Source organism: Lonchura striata, chromosome 5 (genome assembly GCF_046129695.1).
Source record: "Lonchura striata isolate bLonStr1 chromosome 5, bLonStr1.mat, whole genome shotgun sequence".
NCBI classification, from domain to species: Eukaryota; Metazoa; Chordata; class Aves; order Passeriformes; family Estrildidae; genus Lonchura; species Lonchura striata.
This window is the reverse complement of record NC_134607.1, coordinates 34,474,307-34,490,088: the sequence shown is the minus strand read 5'-3', so window position 1 is coordinate 34,490,088 and position 15,782 is coordinate 34,474,307. Positions and strand designations below refer to the sequence as shown.

General features: G+C 35.1%; 1 protein-coding gene across 3 annotated transcripts in view; it reads left to right on the top strand.

Moving 5' to 3' along the window:
• CAPZA2 (capping actin protein of muscle Z-line subunit alpha 2) overlaps positions 1–15,219 on the top strand; it is a 31,993-nt gene extending 16,774 nt beyond the window's left edge. For all 3 annotated transcript variants that reach the window (XM_031507924.2, XM_077783441.1, XM_077783440.1), the window contains 6 exons: positions 294–500; positions 1,659–1,738; positions 4,521–4,599; positions 8,080–8,151; positions 10,744–10,806; positions 11,702–15,219. In XM_031507924.2, coding sequence (XP_031363784.1) covers positions 294–500; positions 1,659–1,738; positions 4,521–4,599; positions 8,080–8,151; positions 10,744–10,806; positions 11,702–11,842 — 642 coding nt within the window. In that variant the 3' untranslated portion in view covers positions 11,843–15,219. The remainder of the gene's footprint in view (positions 1–293; positions 501–1,658; positions 1,739–4,520; positions 4,600–8,079; positions 8,152–10,743; positions 10,807–11,701) is intronic.
• The last annotated feature ends 563 nt before the right edge of the window (positions 15,220–15,782 follow it).

Genomic DNA, 15,782 nt, shown 5'->3' with positions numbered 1-15,782 from the left:
CTTGCATTGTTTGTTGCAGTAAGACAGTAAGATTCAAGATTGCTTTTCTGAGGCAGTGTATCATATTTGCTTTCTCCTCTCTTGCTGTATGCATATTTTGTTTAATATGTAAGACTTTGGGTGTGATTAAGCTTCCATTAAATGCAGGATATAGTTAAATTTGGCATGGCATTTTAAATTTTTTTACTGAATAACAAATGTTATTAACTAATTTTATGGTTGAATAAATTTTATATAATATAAATATATATATATATAATGAAATAAATTTAAACTTAAATTTTATACTACAGGTTTTGATAACAGAACATGGTGATTTGGGAAATGGAAAATTTCTGGATCCCAAGAACAAGATTTCTTTTAAATTTGATCACTTGAGAAAGGAGGCTACTGATCCTAGACCCCATGAAGTTGAAAATGCCATAGAGTCCTGGAGAAATTCAGTTGAAACAGCAATGAAAGCATATGTGAAGGAACACTATCCAAATGGTGTCTGCACAGTAAGTGCTAAACTACATAACCACTGTACCACTATAGATAGATAAAATTTTAAAAGGGAGCTATTTGTAAACCAGAAAGACAGCATTGACTGTAAAAAATTTATTCCTGTTGGGGGCTCATGAGAAATGCAAGAAAGCTTCAGAAATTTAGTGTTTTAGCTATTGAATTATTAGTGGGTGGTTACTGCAGGTCATACTGCAGATTTAACTCTGTAGTTGAGCATTTTTATTTAAATTTCTTAATGCATTTAGACATTTTGTGGACTGCTGCAGGTTGATCCTGCTGGTCTTGGCTCTCTGGCTATGGTTGCTTAGAAGGGGAGAAAAATTCCATAAAATAGAAATGTCTACCCATGACCTGGTTTACTGACAAAACTGTCTTAGTAAAGCAAACTGGTTTTGCTCCATCATATCTCCTTTATATCCAAGTGGTGTATTCTTATCACCAGAATTGGTGGTTCTGATAACTTCTTAAAATAAAACCTCTTACTCTGGACTAAAATAGTATTTGCTTGCTGTTACAAGCCCTATGACTATTTAAATCTCCGCACACTGATCTATTGATAGCTGTTCTGTGCTTTATGTGACAGAAAAATTAACTAGTGGAGGGGGAAAAGTAAATCAGCTGCTGAGTTAACAAATTGAATTGGATTCCCAGGCAGTCAGATGAGTTTCTTTTCCTGTAAAGGAAACCAGATTGAATGTTCACCGAGATAATTTTTAGTAGTATTTGATTTGGGGGATAAAGCAGAAAACAGGACCAAACCCATCATTTTTGCTATTCTGTACAGGTTTAAATTGTCATATAGTTGGTAGAATAACTGATGTTTGAAACCCAGCTGGTAATAAATGTATATTGTCTCAGTAGTCACTATTATAGGCTTAGAATTTCTGTAGTGGTAAAAAAAGGGAGTTCACAATATATAAAATTTAGTTGATTGGCCATCAGGTTTTTAAATCTTAGCTATTTTATGCATTGTAATAAATGCTTTATTGTTTCATGTACAGAATATTATGTATAACCATAATGGTTATAAAATGAAATTTTAATTTATGTAACATTAGAAGAACCAGATATCTAAGCAGTTTGAGCAAGGTCTACTCAAATTTTGACTGTTCTGTTTTTTTCTTCTTTCTTTTTCTTTTTCCTTAATTAAGGTGTATGGTAAAACAATTGATGGACAGCAAACCATTATTGCATGCATAGAGAGCCATCAGTTTCAAGCAAAAAATTTTTGGTAAGTTGCTGTATGGATCCACAGACAGTAAAATACAGCAAACTGAATAAGTGCCATAACACTGATAATCCTTAGTTCAGAGAAGAAGGTGGATGCGTAACTTGATTGGGACCATTCTCTTTCCACCCCACTCCCAAGTTTTTCTGCCAAAACTGTAGAAATCTCTTCCTCTGTGGTAAGTAAAATGGCAGACTGTGTACCTGCATCTCCTTTGCAGAACTTTGCAAAATTCCATATTAAGCATATGACATACGTGAATAATTTTCCTGTTTATGACACTGACACCAATATTCATGGCTGCCTTCCTTAAAACAGTTGCTTTGGCTTGTTTGCTTCTTTTGTGTCTGAGAGAATAAGAACAGCTCCTTCTAGTTTGAATTTCTCAGAGAAAGAATGTGACTAAAAATCACTTTGCAGTGGGACTTAATTGATCAATTTTGGGGTTAGGCAGATAAAGGTGATTTTGGATTAAATAAAATCTTACAAACTGCAGCTTTCTTTAATTTTTTCCTGGACTTTCTTGAATGATGTTTTCCACAGTCTGAAGTGAACTTTGGATAGCTCCATACAGGAAACTGGCCAGAGTCGACATAAAATATCACAGTATCAGGAGTAGGTTAAGGACATTATGTCCTAAAGATAGCTTATATATGCAGTCAGAAGAAAGATATTTAATTATTTGGTTTGCTATATTGCATCTGCTTGCAATTTATATTGGTAACCCCACAGGTAATGAATGGAAGTACAGAAATCTTTGGGTTTTGATTCTGAAGGTGGATATTGCATTTCTGTTGTAATTTCAGCGTGTGTATGTATCACTTATTTGCCCAATACACTGATTTTTATTGAATTTGCATAGCTAATAAATATTTTTTCTTACTGACTTAAACTTGACTAGTTAAGTTTTCATGTTTTACATCAATATTAGAAGTAATTTGAAATAATACTGGTTTTCATTTTAATTTAGAAGTATGAATGAATTTTGATATTCCAAATAATTAATTTTGTAGTCTTTTAAGAAGAGGAACAGCTATGTAGCAACCTTTTACAGATGGAAAAAAATCTTTCTTGAAAGTTTTCTTTATTAAAGTTATGATTGGGCATCTATGGGTAAATACTGACTATGTTTTTAAGAGTTTTTCAGGGGTAATCAGACTCTAATGTTTGTTCTTAGCAAGTTGTAATGAATGCATATTGCTTTGGGAGATACAGAGATGGAGGGATGGATTCCAAGTTTACCAGATTCCTCAGTTATCCAGCTGTATGGCTGGATATCCAGCCTAAGCCACAGCCAATACTTATTCTCAAGGTGTTCCAGCTTTTTAGGCATTTGCAAGTTTGTCATCCTACTATGGGAGTAAGTTTGTTGGGTGATAGAAAAAACAATGTATAACAAAAAAAAATACTTCGTGATTATTTGAAAAACTATGAGCATAGTAGGATAGATGTCTTATTAAAGAAAGAAGAGGAAAGTTAATCTCTTACAAAACATTCTAAGTTAGCCAAGCTAAATAAAGAAATGGTGTTTTTTTTACACTAGAGCATTTCCTACAGAAAAATTCTTCTGAACTTGAATTTTTTCCTTTTTCTTTTAATAGCAACTTAAGGACAAAAATTATATCCCAGAGTGGAAACAACTGTGGTCATGTTAACTTCAAGGGACCACAGAGTGGCTGAGAAACATATAAATCTGTTAGCTAGCCTTTGAATCCCTGGCATTCAAAAACTAGAATTGTACCTGAGGTATAATCCAGCATGTAAGGTTTCTGATAATCAGTGGGTCGGTCTATAAGGCTGCTAGTAGTATTAGTGTCACTAAGCTGGGCAACCCTTTCAGTTTTCTTAGCAATGCCAACAAGCTTCTGAATTGTCTTAGTCTATTTTTAGTGATAATTTGGATATTCTCTGAAATAATACCCAATGGCTTTATAGTTGAGTTACCATTTTTAATATCTGTGTCATTATATAGATTCATTAGTAGCTTTTAATTTTAATAGTTTATGTCTTTGTCTCCCCGTGCTGAATGCACTGGAATCTACACCTAACATTAGCAAGATTGGAACATCTACTATCAGCTTTCTTTCCTTCTTTAAGTGCAAACACAAGACAAATCATGGACTGCTGCAATGCTTTCTTAATTCAGCTCTGTAGTACTAACCTTCTAATCCACTAATCTCATAGCTAGATAAGATGATGTCTAGTTTACAGGAAAGAAATCAGGTGATTTCTTTACTGTTTTCCAGGTGTTTGAAACTCCCTTTAGGCATTTTGGCAAGGATTCAGAATTTATGGAAGGAAACTGGAAGGAGATAGTTGTCCTGGAACAGAAATGCTAGAAGAGCTGAAAGGCCTAGTTACAATTAAACACAGCGGAAAGTCTTGCTGCTTTAATGTTCCCTCCAGTCAAGTTTTTCATAGCCTTAGGTGAAGTGTGACTTCAGCTGATCTAGCAAAACATCCAGTTCCTAGAAACAAAATACCGACTGTGTGTGCCTAACTAATACTACAAGAGAGAAAGGATGTTGGAGGCTTTAGGCATTTTCAGAAGTCCACCCATTAAATGGCCCTTAATAATAAATCTCCTTGGTCCACATGAAAAACTGAGGTTGAATATTTTGGGAAATAGTTCTGTTCTGTTCATGATTGATTATGATGCTGAATCTTTAGGGGAAGATTTTCTGCATGTGTAGTTGCACTGCAAATTTCATTCTTCGGTTTCCTTTTACTATGTTGGGATTTTTTTTTCATAACCAATCCAGTTTCTGTTTTACTGTTTTTTAAGGAATGGCCGTTGGAGGTCAGAATGGAAGTTTACAATCACCCCTTCAACCACTCAAGTGGCTGGCATCTTGAAAATTCAGGTATGCTTATCTCAAACTGTGTCCTGAGCCATAAAGTCTCCAGTCATTATCAAGGGAGACTCAGGCAAGTGTATCAAATATGTTAAGGGAAAATGGAGACACAATAAGCAAGGCAGCAATGCTCATTCACTTAAGCGTTAGTGACTTAATTTGCATATTTATCTAATCCTTAAAAACATAAAATATGTGTTTAATGTAATGATTCAGAGGATTTAGGAAGGTGCATTCACCTCAGCTAGGTATATATCTCTTTGGTTTCCTGTTGAGTTCACAGTGAGACAAGCTCTTGCTGAGGGTAGGCCTGTTCTGAAGTAGAATTTTTTTTCATTTTAACTGACAGTGGGGTTTTTTAATGTTACAGTATTGTTCAGAGAGGTGGAAACCTTTTGTTTCACCAATTCCACTATCAGAAATTTTTGAATCTGTGTATTTTTCATTCAGAATTTGGCTTTCCTGTTGGCTTTAGGGCATTCAGAAAGGAAGAATTCCAAGCAGGCAGAAGTTCTGAGATGAAAGGAAGTCTGACTGTCATGTGGTAGGCAGGGAGACTCTACTTCCTGGATTGGTTCCCTGGCATGTGTACACATCCATTGCATCAGTTTATTGAAACAGTCCTGGGATCAGGGACCAGAAACAGTGCAGTCTGACTCTCTGTGTAGTACCTTGTTGTTTTGTTTTTGTTTTTTTTAACACGACAGAGTCAAGTTTATTTTTCTTGCTGCTTTTGTGCCCCCATGAGTTTTGCTTGTCCTTACTGCTCAGTGATGACTGCAGAAGGAAGATGCAAAGCAATGTTTTCCTAGCCTGAGGCTAGGATGTTATTTTAGGATGTGGTAGGTGCGTTTAGATTCACCCAAGCAAGAGGAACCTGAATCTGCTTTCCCATGCTGGTGCCAACATTTGGAATGATAGTCAAAATGTGAACACCCATTATTATGTTGTCAGATCACAACAGTCATGATAAGCAGCACTTAAGTAATTTCTAGGCTTCTTAAGACTTTGTCACTTAAATCCAACTTGGAGCATAGCAAGCATTTTCTCCACAGCATGCACTTTGGTTAATGCCATAAGAGGTTTTCCAGAACAAGCAAGCAGGTGTCCACCTAATTCTTGGAAAGGTTAGGGGACCAGCCAAAATAATAGTCTGAACTAGGAATTCAGTCAGGTTCAGCTTTTCCATTTGGGTATCAGATGATTTTGTCTTTTAGTACTATTTCACAGTTAATCAAGTCATTATTTATATTCATTGAAGTCTGTTCTGGAGAGTGATGAAAAGTTCTACTTTTTCCCTTGTTTCACCAAGGAATTTTGAACTCAGTTTTAAATTTTCAGAAATTGTGTACAATTTCTTCAGTGTATGTGGAAATGCACTGTCTTCACCTCGCCTCACAAAACAAACAAACAAAAAAAGCACTTTAATTATTTATATTTAAGGAGCAAAATATTTTTCTGGAAAGTGAAGTCTACGGCATTAGTATAGAGTACTGAAATTTCACTTTTTTTGTTGTTTGCAAAATCTTTGACAGCAGTACTATTGCACTGTTTCTGATAAGACCTTTTATTAACAAGTTGGGAGAAATTGCAACATCACCTGCTATCTTCAGGTGTCTTCAGTATTTTTAAGATCACTTCCACAATTTCTTCCTTTTTTTGTAAATATGAGTAATTCTGATGTAGGAGATTCTCAGTTGTCACAATCTCTATTGTTTAATCTTCTTTAATTATGTGTAAGGGGAAAAGCAAAAGCAGAGCCTTTTACTAAAACTAAGTCCCTGTGGCATTTAACATGCTCCAACTGTGCATGGAAAACAATGATAAGTGTACTGGTTGCTAATTTTATCTCTTAGATAATTTGTTATTCTCATCCCTCCTTAGTTAACCTTTTCAAGAGGTTCTGTTCATAAACATCCTCCTTCTTGTAGTCTTCTGAACCCAGACCTAGCATTCTAGAAGGATGTCAGCAGTGAGGTATAGTATAGAACAGTTACTTCTTGTATTTTGTTTAAGATACAACACATCCCAGAATTAGACTTGACTCTCCATCTGTGCTAAGCTTTTAGGTCTGAGTGTTAGCCGAGAATGTGACTCAGTTACACAGATAAGATGTTTGTGCTGGTGTTGGCCTCAGAGCACTGGGCAGGTTTGGGCTCTCTGCAGTGAATCGTGATGGACAAGGGCAAACACTTACATTTCTCTGGGTTCTGCTGCTTCATTGGGAGTTCTTGGAATTGTGCACTGAGTAAACACTTCTTATCATTTAGGAAATAAATTGAAAAAGACTGGCAGAGGTTTTACCCAGCAATGTTTGATTTGAAAAGAAACGTCTTTTGTGGTTATGTTAATATCTTATGTTCCAAAAGAAGTATTTGACAATAAGCAAATTAATATTTTAAGATGAATCATTGGAAATAATGTTTTATTCGTATAGGAAATCTTTCCTTATGTGTATCTTACTGTGTGTCATGTTTTTTGTTATTTATAAAGTTGAGGGTCTTTTGCACATATTATCATAATGCATAGGAAATTATACTGTTTTGTATTAATCTCAAAACTGTGTAATGTTGTCTAACAGGGTGAGACACAAATGTTTCATTTTTCTCATAACATCAGCTATGTTGACTATCTTGACTTTATCAAACTTGTAAAAAATATTCAAAGATGCCTATGTACATGTCAATGACCTGCAGAGCTTGTATATCAATTATTGTTAATGATCACATACAGTTTTATATAGGCTTCCTGATTTTTAAGTTTTCCAACAATTTTATTAGGAACTAAATCTTTCCATATCTGTCCCAACTGTATTAAAAAGTAATGTTAGCTTGAGTAGAGTTTTAGTGCTCTCCTGCAAAATAATCAAGGAAGCTTCCTGTAGATACAGCATTTCAAGCATAAATAATTTCATTCTGCTTTGCAGTCTAACATTGGGAGCTGCTTTGTCTAGATGAATACTAGCATTTGTTATGAGACATATCTAATAGAGGAAAATCTCAAACCCAGACAGAGCTAGAAAGGGAAGCTTAACATTGCAGTGTCCCTAGAAAATGGGGACAATTTGGGGAAGCAGAAAATCTTCCCGGTATTCTGATACCTTCCCAAAACTATTATAATTTTAAATATATCATCACAATTTAGAATGGTCTAGTCTATTCATTTCAAGAGTTTTTAGTAAGGTCACATAAATAAGGTGTTGTTGTCTTCAGTATGTTAACCAAAACCTAAAGTTCTTTGCTTTAAATACTACTTAAGGCACATCAACTCAAATTTTATGTATCCAGACTAGCCTCTTCAGCCCCTCAAAACCAGTAAATTCTACATTGTTTTGGTTTTCTATTCGCTTTTGTTGTGTAACATTCTGTATGTGGTTTTGACTGATTTGTGGGGGTTTCTTACTATGATAAATAACACAACACTTTGATTTTCCTGCATGTTGTTGATTTGTAAAACTTGATATGAGGTTCTTTGTTTAATTTTCTGTAGGTTCACTATTATGAAGATGGTAATGTTCAGCTGGTGAGCCATAAAGACATACAAGATTCTCTAACAGTGTCTGTAAGTGACCTTTAAGGGCCTTAGTGGGTATATTTAAGTGACTTTTTAATTTAAAAATAAAGCAAGCTTAAGAAAAGCTCAGAAGTTCTGAGAAGTTTGTTCTTCTACATGTATGGGAATGAATGTTCCAATTTACAGGTATTTTATATGTAATGTTTACTACTTCTGCCTAACATGTAGCTAGCATTTAAAAAAAGTTGAGAAAAAATTAATGTATGCTTGCATGTGGCTTATGTAAGCAACATTAACTTTGATTTTAAAGCTTTGAGTAGCTTGTTGTCAGTCTTCCTGCACTTCTGTTGTATTTAAACTTTGGTCTGCAGAAGGATCTATAGAATTAATTTTTGAATGACCTGTAGAATTATTTTTTGAATATGAAGGAGGTTTGAGTTAAAACAACTGACTTTTGTAGTACAATCTAGGAGATGACTGCCTTTGCTTACTGAAAGATCAGTATGCTAAAATAGTAAACACATGGTACCAGTTGAGAAGCAGTAGTGGGTATTCTCCCTTCATTTTCTCAGTCTGTAACTGGTGCTGTCAGTGTCTTGCTCTGTACAAAAAGTCCTTTCAGAGATGGTTCAACTTGAGAATCATAACATACTTCTTATTTAAAGCATAATTTTTTTCAACTTCTTGCCAAATGGATTATTATAGTAATGGGGAGCAAACAATAGAAATAAAAATTGTTTGGAAATAGTACCAGATATATCTTCTAAGGATTGATAATGTTCATAAACAGCTACTACTTCTGAAATGTCTATAATGGTATTTATAAATGGCAAGATTTTCAGTTGGAGTGTTTTTTAATAAAATTTAAGACAGTGAGGTTAAGCTGGCAAAGAAATTGTAATAGTGAACAGTAGAAGTATTTTAATGATAACGAGTAACAGTGGCTAATTTGGCTCAATAGCTCGATTCATCAATAAAGAACATTGTTTGTTAATATAAAGCAAGGCTTGTTGGCTTTTTAGTTGCAATAGCACCAGAAAAAATGGGGGAATGTGGTGCCAACTGATAGCACTTCTGGAGCTGTAGATATAAAATTACTTCTGACTCCCTGGAGCAAAGGGATCTTTTTAGTGTTTCATTCAAATAAGAGTTGCTTCAGGGAAGGTTATGTGGATGCAGTTCTCCTGTCAATAGCTTTTGCTTTACTTACTGTTGGGAGGAAACTTAATCCTGTTTTGCAATTCAGTAAAGCAGCAGCAGACCAATGAGTAGGAGAACATCTTTTACATAACTTAGCTAAAACAAAAGCAAGTATGCTGCTGGTTACCAATTTTTAACCTTGGCTGTGAGCTTCATAGAGGGCAGAGGCTGTACAAGATCTAATTTCACACAGAAGAAATGGTAGGTAGATTAAAAGGACCTTCAATGACTTCTCTTTTTTGTTGCTTGTCAGAGAACCCATTTAAAAACAACAACAGAAATAAATGACTGAAGAGTTCTCTTGTTGCTAGAGCTGTGAATAATTTTGCTGAAGGTTATTTTCTTATCCCTTGTTTTCCTCTGAGACAAATAAGACTCCATACCTCTGAATTTTTCCTTTCATTAGCAGAGCCTTTGAGAGCATTTCCCCAGTTCACTGAAAAGTCAAAACCTTTTTCATTTGTTCATCTCCTTGCTCTCTGCCTCCTCCTTCTTGTCTCCTGCAGTATCCAAGAGCACTTTCACAACTCTTAGGTACAGTTTCACTGAAACTTTGAGCCAGTTATGGTTGAAGTTGTCAGAGTTTTCTCCAAGTCTTCGCTTTTGCAGGAATTAGGGATTACACTGGACAACAACACTTCTAACTTTCAACAGCTTCTGCAAAAGCACTCTTAGGAATGTCTCCAATGCTAATTGGAAGTTTGGAAATTCATGAACCCTCACTTCCTGCTGGAGACTTCAAATACAACAAATACACCTCCAGATTGACTGATGGGATGTATTTTATTAAAAAAAAAAAAAAAAAAAAAAAGACACAAAAACCACACTTGCATCCTTAAGCAGTTTCTCTTCTGGCCTCATCCTTGTCAGTCTTGATGAAATTTGCACCCTCATTTTTGCAAGATGTATTTGGGGATGATTTTGGAATACCAGATACATAAAGTCTAGTGTTTTCCTCAGCTTAGTCTCCAGATTCAGAATGTTTAGTGGTAAACAAATCTGTTTTGGTTTCTTGGTTGTATTCTACTATAATTTCTGGGTTAGATGTTCTTGAAGTTTTGAATTTGTACTGGAAATTTAGCATTGATTATGTTGTTATCTGTACTTCGCATGTTTTTAGAGACTTGGGTGGGCACTGTAATCTTTCCAAATGCTGTTCTATATGTCCTTTTACCATACCATAGAATTCTTAATCAAAATATGTTAATGACCTTGATGGCATTCTTTACACTTGTTGCACTTTGGTTTTATTTTTCTAACATTGTCATTGTCATCATCATCATCATATGGGGTATGCCTTTTGGATGAATGCTCAGTTTTGGTTTAGCCACTGAATGGTCAAATGTTCTCATTGAGTCTACCTGACATCACTTGTAACTATAGGAAAAGCATAATCCAACTGGTCCTACATCAGACCTAATTCAAGTGTTTTTTTCCTAGAATGAAGCCCAGACAGCGAAGGAATTTATAAAAATTGTGGAGGCTGCAGAAAATGAATATCAGGTATATTGAAACAAATACTGTATTCTTATTCGTATTTATAGCATTACCATATACTTAACCAAAGCTAGTATTCTGTAACCAGCAAGGTAATGCAGTTCCATATAAATAGATTACATGCTGCTAATTCTGTCTTGCATTTTCACACCTTCTGGTGATTGTGCTCACCTGTCTACCATTACAACAGGACTAATCTTTTGAGAGCAGAAAAGTTCTTGCATGATTAAGTATCAGCAATTCTGATGTCATAAAGCATTAGTGCATTCCCCAAGTGGAATTTTTGTACAGATTCTGTTCAGAGGCTACTCTGTTAGACAGCTTTGCTATATATGACTATAGATATTACCTCTTTCAATTAGTAATTTCAAAGTTAGAAAAGTGTAACTGTTGTAGATACCCTCTGCATAAGTGGATACATGTTCATCAGGCTTTGAACATAAGGTAAATTTCAGACACTGTGTTGTCAGTTAGTTTGAAAGAAATACTCTTTAATAAAAATTTTGAAGTATCTATAGCGTGCATTATATTCAAGTTCAAATAATGTGGTAGACTGACTTCAGCATCCCCACAGGAAAAACAGTGGAAGACTTCTCTGTCTGGAATTAATGATGTATGAGCGAACTCTCATCAGCATGTTATTCATGCTGCTGATTAACCACACTGTGGTTTGCTGAAACACCTTGGCTATGGCCAGGTTTATTATATGTCTCACTAATTTTCTTCACATAGTCTCAATCTATATCTAGCAGCTTTTCTTCATTAAATATTATTTCAATTCAGAATGTTTTTATTAAGCCTGTTTAGGAAGTAGCAGGTCACTTGAGTCACAGAATGTTTATGTGGCATCCTAGTTGTGTTTTTCACGTGTCTCTGTTTTGTATGACTTTGTGTTTGACAGACTGCTATCAGTGAGAACTATCAGACTATGTCGGACACTACTTTCAAGGCCTTACGTCGACAGTTGCCAGTTACCCGCACCAAGATTGACTGGAACAAGATCCTTAGCTATAAAATTGGAAAAGAGATGCAGAATGCTTAAAGTGAACATTGCATGACTGGATAATTTTAGTGTCCTTGTATACAAATAAAAATTATTACAAATAATTATTTGGAACTGTCAAATCACCCAGTCAGCATGGGCTTTTGCCATTGAAAATCACTGTAAGTAGTTTGGTTAGAGCACAAAGCTTAGCTAATTGACTTTTTTTCTTTTTCCTTCCTTTCAGAGGGTTGCAACTTCACTATAGCTGAGTATCTTCCTTTAGAGTTTCCGTTGTACCTTTATTTTTTTATAATGGAGAGACCATGCCTTTAGTTTTCAATTACACATTAAGAACAGTGGAAAAAATATTTTTGCATATGATAACCCTTCTTCTTGCTTTCATGTGAAATGGACAACTTGCAAAATTTGCTGGATTCCTTGTGGAGATCAGTAACATGCATTTCTAGGTCAAAGTCAAAGTGGAGTTTGCCATAGGTGCTGTTTCTGAAATCATCTGTCCTTTCATTGTATGTCAAATTGGGAAAAGCATTTTCTGTGTCATTTAAACATAGAAGACATACTTGCTAGCCCCATGGTAGCTAATTAATTTTTTTTGAAGAAAACGCCAAGGTCTAAAGCTGTTTAAAGGTTTTGAAATTAAATAAAAGTACTTACTCCAGAAATGCATTTAATGCTTTGTTCTGACTCCATCTGCCCTCCAAGTTTTTTTATCATGAAGCTACAAATGTATTATAACAAGGCATATTGTAATATATATAATCCTGTACTCATTACTATGTCTGTTTATTTTTTCTTGGATTGAAATGTACTAAAATTCAATGTGACATTAAAACGCAAATTTTCTATTTATTTGAGTATCAGATTGCTTCCTGATATAGCCCATTTTTGGTGTTTCTAAATGTTTTTAAAATTCTGCTTGAAACAGCCACAAACTTGTATCTTTAAGCATTGTAATATCATTATTGTTTTCATCTGCATTGAAAAAACTTCTGCATATGGAAGTCTGCTTTACAGCGGTTATTTTAGCTTTGTATTGGCTACAGAGGATAGAAGAAATTCCAAGACCAAAAATTAATACATTTGTTTGGAGAATTCTTTCTCTGTCTATCTCATTTTGAAAATGAATGTCAGGTATCTAAAAACACAGACTTTGTTACAAATGCTGTATAAAACTTCCATGAAATGCATAGATTTCATTTTTAATTGGATAAAAACTTGTTTTACAGTATGCTACCTACTTAAATACTCATAAATTAAAATTAAACAGCTTTTTTATTTTTAGAAGGCAGGTGTTTATACACACTCCTAAACCAGTAGAGCTTATACAAATATTTTATGTCTTTGTTTACAGCATGATCTAATTACCTAAAACTTTCAAGTTACAGCATAGCAAGAGAGTCTAGACTTGTACTGAGTATAAAAATGTACATATGAAGTAGTTTGTTGTTTGAATTTTAATAGCAATATCCCAGTATTCTGTTCTTCAGTGCTCTCTTACACAGAGGTATAGAAGTTCTTAAAACTGCTGCTACTTTACAGTACTAAACTGTATAGTAGAAGAATGGAATTTGTTCTACCACAGTCTTCCTGGATAGTTGCCCTCCCAATTGTCTTTGTAGTTCAGCTTCTGAACCATGTTGTTCTTTTCAAATTAGCTCATAAAACCTGCATGTGAGATAATAATAAATGCTGAGTCACTGTCAAGTCATTCTTAATCAAGATCTAAATACAAACACTATTGAAGAATTTCTTCCAACATATTTAAGAACAAGGTAAAAAGAGGCAGTGAATGGACAGTTAGGGGAATTGTTAATGGGCAACAACGTGCAAATAACTTTTCTATCTGTTTAGAATGTTGCAAATTACCAGAATCAGCGCTGACTAAAAGTCAGAATGCTATTTTTCTTACCTGAAATAAAGAGCTAGTTTTAAATATATTCCAAATAAAGAGGTATTTTACTGTGAAGTACTCTATTACTGTATTTCCCTCTCTGTTTGTTCAGTCCTGTGATAGTCTTAATTCTTTATCTTGAAAGAATTGCTTCCTTCAGGTTCAATTCTACCAGTTGGATAGCATCAGTAAATCTGTGTTACTTATGTTTTTTCTTGTGTTAAATTTTTAGTCTGTGAGACAACAAAGTTTATTAAGTTATAGCTTCAATAAAGCCATTTGTAAGTAAATCAACTATTCTGTTACGTTTTCAAAATGGTGTGCTGTATCATATTTAGGAGTAGTGACTCCTCAGATGAAGCTAACCTATCAGCTGAAGCACATGGCACAATTGGAGTTCTTGATTTCTAGCAAAGGATGTCACTTCTTGGATGTCAGTTGCACTTTTTCTTTTGTTTCTATCCCTACCACTTCTAAATTGGAGAATTTTAGAGCTTGCTTGGTAGGCTTTAGAGTATTTTCTGTAGGTAAAGCACTTTCTCTGAGAATTTTTGCTGTGGCAATTGTCTTAATGTGAACTACTATTTGTTTATATTCTATTTTTAAATATAAAGACAAGCTTTGTATTGTTGAATCTTGATGTAATAGACATTTTGGCTTGTAAAATGGACTTGTAAAATGCTTGTGTTTTTGAAGTGTATTACATCTTATGTATCTTAGTGCCCCTTTATATTAAGGACTTTTTAACTTCTGCAAGTAAGCAGCTGTTTTTTGCAAACATCTGCAACAGGATTGGCAGTTCTGCTTTCAGGTTCTCCTGAGCAGCCTGTTTTTGTATGTCTGTCTTAAAATTCACACTGTGGGTAGAAGGAAATTTTCAAATCATTGTAATTTTGATTACATCGCTACTGCTGCTTATCACTGTACATGCTGATAACAATTCTGCCATCTCGTTCCACTGGGAACATTGCAACACAGTTCATTAGGAAATGGTGATTCAGCCCAGGGCTAAAAGCATTGTGCGAGACTGAACATCCTGAGAGATATGTTCTCTTTAGGGGACATCTCCAGCAATGTAGTTTGTGCAGTTTGGAAATCCCTCTCTCATCCCCTCATCTCACAGACTGGTTTGGCTGTCAAATCTGTTTTGGTGCTCTTGAGTTTGCTTCCTTGTGGAGAACTCAGAACTGGGACCTGGGCTCTGGGTGTGCACCGGCTGCCTTCCAGTTCTAAATGGTGACCTGAGTCCATAGCAGTTGAAACCACCACCTACCTACCCACACCTACCTGTGTTGAGGATGTCTGGAGCTTCAAACAAAAATGGGTCTCATATTTCCAGACTGTAAATACTGTAGGTATAGAAGTTTCATCAACTGTTCAGTTCTGTGGATTCACTCCTATAATATTGAATTACTTGCTGATACAGACATAGCCTCTGCTGCATTTGTTGACTGGAAAGACTGAAACTGTTCATCTGATGCAATTGTAAACTAGGTTTAGATTAAACTTAGTTTGTTCATAACCTTGAAGTGTCAATTTTTGTGTGACAGTGTCAACTCTGAACTTTTGGGTTTTTTTAAGGGGAAAATCTGCATCAGATTTTAACCAAAAAGGTCAACATTTTTCTTTTACAGCTAAAAGCAAGGAACTGTGACTATGCACTTTATTCCTTCTGTGAAAATTAATGTTTACACTTGGTAGGTTCCTTTATTAGCAATATTTTCCTCTGCTACTGTGACTTGCTTACCTGTAAAAGGTATTGCCCAGCATGATGTTAGTCATGTGCTCATCAGAAAAAAGGGTCAGAGTGATCTTCATTGTCTTAAAGGATATATTTAGACTTTGCTGTGCATCTTTTCTTTGCATATCAGTAAAGTTGTGCAGGGGAGAATCTGTCAGGTTTCTTCCCCTCTAGTCAAGAGGAGTATGTAGGGGCTTTTTTGTCTAGTTGGTTGGATGCTTTGGGAGGATACTACCATCCATATGATGTCCGTTATGATTTGTACTAATTTCAGTTTTGCCGTTATATGTGCTTAATAATTTTCAATGTCAAGTGTACACTGAGTACAGCTGTTCTAGGTGTTA